The sequence below is a fragment of the Dipteris shenzhenensis genome, chromosome 14 (assembly GCF_047967505.1).
Source record: "Dipteris shenzhenensis isolate YYH24624 ecotype China chromosome 14, Dip_SZ_1.0, whole genome shotgun sequence".
NCBI classification, from domain to species: Eukaryota; Viridiplantae; Streptophyta; class Polypodiopsida; order Gleicheniales; family Dipteridaceae; genus Dipteris; species Dipteris shenzhenensis.
In genome coordinates, this window is record NC_141609.1 from 8,345,310 (window position 1) to 8,348,564 (window position 3,255).

Consider the following 3,255-nt stretch of genomic DNA (forward strand, 5'->3'; position numbering starts at 1 on the left):
ATTTTGGCTCCTTGGTGCTTTTATGTAATATCATAAATACTCTAGATGAGGAAGCGTGAGCCACTCATCTAGGGGGGGGAGATTGTACCCATTCTGTTGTCGCTTTCATGGTGTGATTGTGTTTCTTCTTCTCCAATTGATTATGTGGTGAATTTGTGTGAAAAGATTACTTTTTGGTTTCAGACTCTGCACAACTCAATTAACTGGCTTAACTACATCCTCCACCACGGTCCACTGCTTTATCATGGTCAAAGGACTAAATATCATAGCCCAACAGATATCTTCTTAGCATAATGGACACTTGCCCAACCTTCCTGCCCCAAAGAACAAATTCCACAATTACAATTAATTGTGAATGCACTTGGATCACCATAGAATATCTTGCCACTCTTTCATAAAGCAACCTATCCCCACATAGAGTGCTTCCCCATCAAAACAGTCCCCATCGAGCATCTGCCCTTGCTCCAATTGGAGAGGGATCCTCAGAGCTTTGAAGATATCTATATTCTGTTCAATACCTCTTGTTCTGACTTCTTCCATGCTTGAGCATTCTTTCTCATTACCAAGATCTTCTCAAAGTCCTCCTGCATGTTAGCATCAGCATATATGTTAGCCATCAAGACATATGCTGCAGGAAGTCTTGCATCCAGCCGCACTACATTTTCGAAGGCATGCCTTCCAACCTTTACATTGTTGCACTTTTGACAAGCACCCAACATGGTTGTCCATACAACAACATCAGGCTGGAAAGGCATCTTCTCCACCATCGCCACAGCCTGCTCCACTAGACCTGCGCGACAGAGGAGATCAACCATGCACGAATAATGCTCAATAGCTGGGATTATGCAATACTGTTTGCTGGTTGCGTGAAAGTACTCCTGACCCTTCTCTACTAGACCTACATGACTGCATGCACTAAGAACACTAAGAAGTGTAACCCCACTAGGCTGTATCCCTTCCTGCCTCATTCTTTCAAATAAATGGAACACAAGTTCACTCTCTCCCTGCCGGGCATATCCTGCAATCAATGCAGTCCATGATACAGCATCCCTTGTGGGTGAGGCATCAAACAACCATTGTGCATCCACCATGCTCCCACATTTAGCATACATGTCAATAAGACTGTTTGTCACAGTCGCAACAGAATCAAACCCAAATCTGCTAATTTGACAATGCAGGTCCTTTCCAGTTTCTAGAGCTGCTGTATTGCCACATGCTTTTAGGATGGCAGCAAAGGTGCCACTATTTGGTGATACATCTTTCTCTTGCATTTCTGCATATAGTCTAAAAGCCTCTGAACTTCCTTCCTGCTCAGCATATCCCAAAATCATGGTATTCCAGGTAACCACATTATGATGAGGCAAACCAAGGAAGACAGACCGTGCATCCTCCATGCTCCCACATTTCACATACATATTCACCAAAGTAGTCCCCACAAATACATCTGATTCAAAGCTGGTCTTCACTATTTGGGTGTGGACGGCTCTACCTTTAACTATGATCCATGTCTTTGTGAATTTCCTATCGGCTTCATTTCTCTCTTCCATTGCTCCCAGGCTACTGCAGGCCTTCAATGCACCAACAAAAGTTCGAGCCTCCGGTAGGACACCTTCTTGGTGCATCCTTGCATACAATTCCAAAGCCCATGCATTGTTTTCCAGCTCAGCATAACCCAGGATCATGGTGTTCCATGTAACTGCATTACGATGAGGCAATTCCTCAAAGACACACCATGCATCCTCCATGCTCCCACATTTAGCATACACGTTCACCAAGGCGGTTCCAACAAATAAATGTGACTCAAAGCCCCTCAATATTGCTTGGGAGTGGATGGCTCTACCTTTCACAAGGCATCCTGTTTTTGCAAATGTGCCATCACCTTGCTTCCCCTCTTCCAGCGCTGCTAGGCTGCTGCAAGCCTTCAATGTGCCAACAAAGGTTCGAGCGTCAAGTGGTACACCTTCCTGGTTCATCTGTGCATAGAATTCCAAAGCCAGCGCACTGTCTTCCTGCTCAGCATACCCCAGGATCATGGTATTCCATGTAACTACATCCCGGTGAGGCAACTCATCAAATACACACCGTGCATCCTCCATGTTTCCACATTTGTCATACATATTCACCAAGTTGTTGGCAACAAACACATCTGATTCAAACCCGCTCTTTATTATTTGGAAGTGGATAGCTCTACCTTTCACCAGGCATCCTGTTTTCGCAGCTTGCTTCATCTTTGCCAGCGCTGCCAGGCTACTGCAAGCCTTCAATACACCAACAAAGGTTCGGTCATTTGGTTCGACTCCCTCCTGGTACATTCGTGCATACAAATCCAAAGCCCACACACCCTCTTCTTGCTTGGCGTATCCCAGGATCATAATGTTCCATGACACCACATTGCGCTTGGGCATGTTGTCAAACACATTGCGAGCATCCAGCATGCTGCCACGCTTCACATACATCTGCATCATATTATTTCTGTCAAACATTGGAAGCTCATTTGAGGGCTCCTCGGTAAGGGCATGGAGTTTGTTATCCCCCTTCAGCTGAGGCAACCTCTTCCGGACAGCATCTCCGTCTCTGACTGCACCAGAGGAATGACTGCAGAGGGGCAGCCTAAGCTGTGAGCCCATACTGATTGAAGATCCCGTAACAACAGCACAAAGAACTACTTCAGATAAAACAAGATCAAGCAACTGGAAAGCAGAGGTTTGGCATTTGATCTCGGTGCGAACGTGTCCTTTCATGGGACACTTGCACTGCAGAGAAGCTGAGGACCACACACTGTGTATTATCGCCAAAATGAGCTTTTTGATACAATTCGGAGAGAATTTCACAGCCTATCTTTTGGGATGCTGCATTACGGCTGGGCCTGCTGCGAGTCGGGCTTGTTACTACCAAAGCTCTGCCGAAGGGCAATTGACAAAAGTCACCTGAGGGAGGGCGCCTAGCTTCTGACCTGCCATCAGATTGCTCCATCTCTAGTTCAGAAATCGTTCCACGCAACATTCTAATTTGAATTTGAAGAGCTCAGGACGATCTGTTATTTCGAAGGAGCTAATTCTACGTGTAAGCTCAAGCAAACCCACGTTCCTTTTCGGAGAGGAAGAGAAGAGGAGAGATTATAAGAGAGGATGAGAGCAAGAATGCTCTACATGCGGTTCTTCGATTCCCTCGAAAAGCCCGTGGCATAGGCCATGGACGGATGTGTCCTTGTGTGTGTGTGAGAGAGAGAGAGAGGGTGTGAGTGGGGATTTCACA

The 3,255-nt window shown here is 46.1% G+C and overlaps 1 protein-coding gene across 1 annotated transcript; it reads right to left on the reverse strand.

The window, feature by feature from the left end:
* Window positions 1-500: 500 nt before the first annotated feature.
* LOC147894152 (putative pentatricopeptide repeat-containing protein At3g47840) lies at window positions 501-3,003 on the reverse strand. The gene is made up of 3 exons (XM_087384659.1): window positions 2,859-3,003; window positions 1,124-2,764; window positions 501-1,018 (listed from the first exon to the last, which is right to left on the reverse strand). The coding sequence occupies exons 1-3, from the start codon at window positions 3,001-3,003 to the stop codon at window positions 501-503; spliced, it is 2,304 nt and encodes a 767-aa protein (XP_087240785.1).
* Window positions 3,004-3,255: the final 252 nt, after the last annotated feature.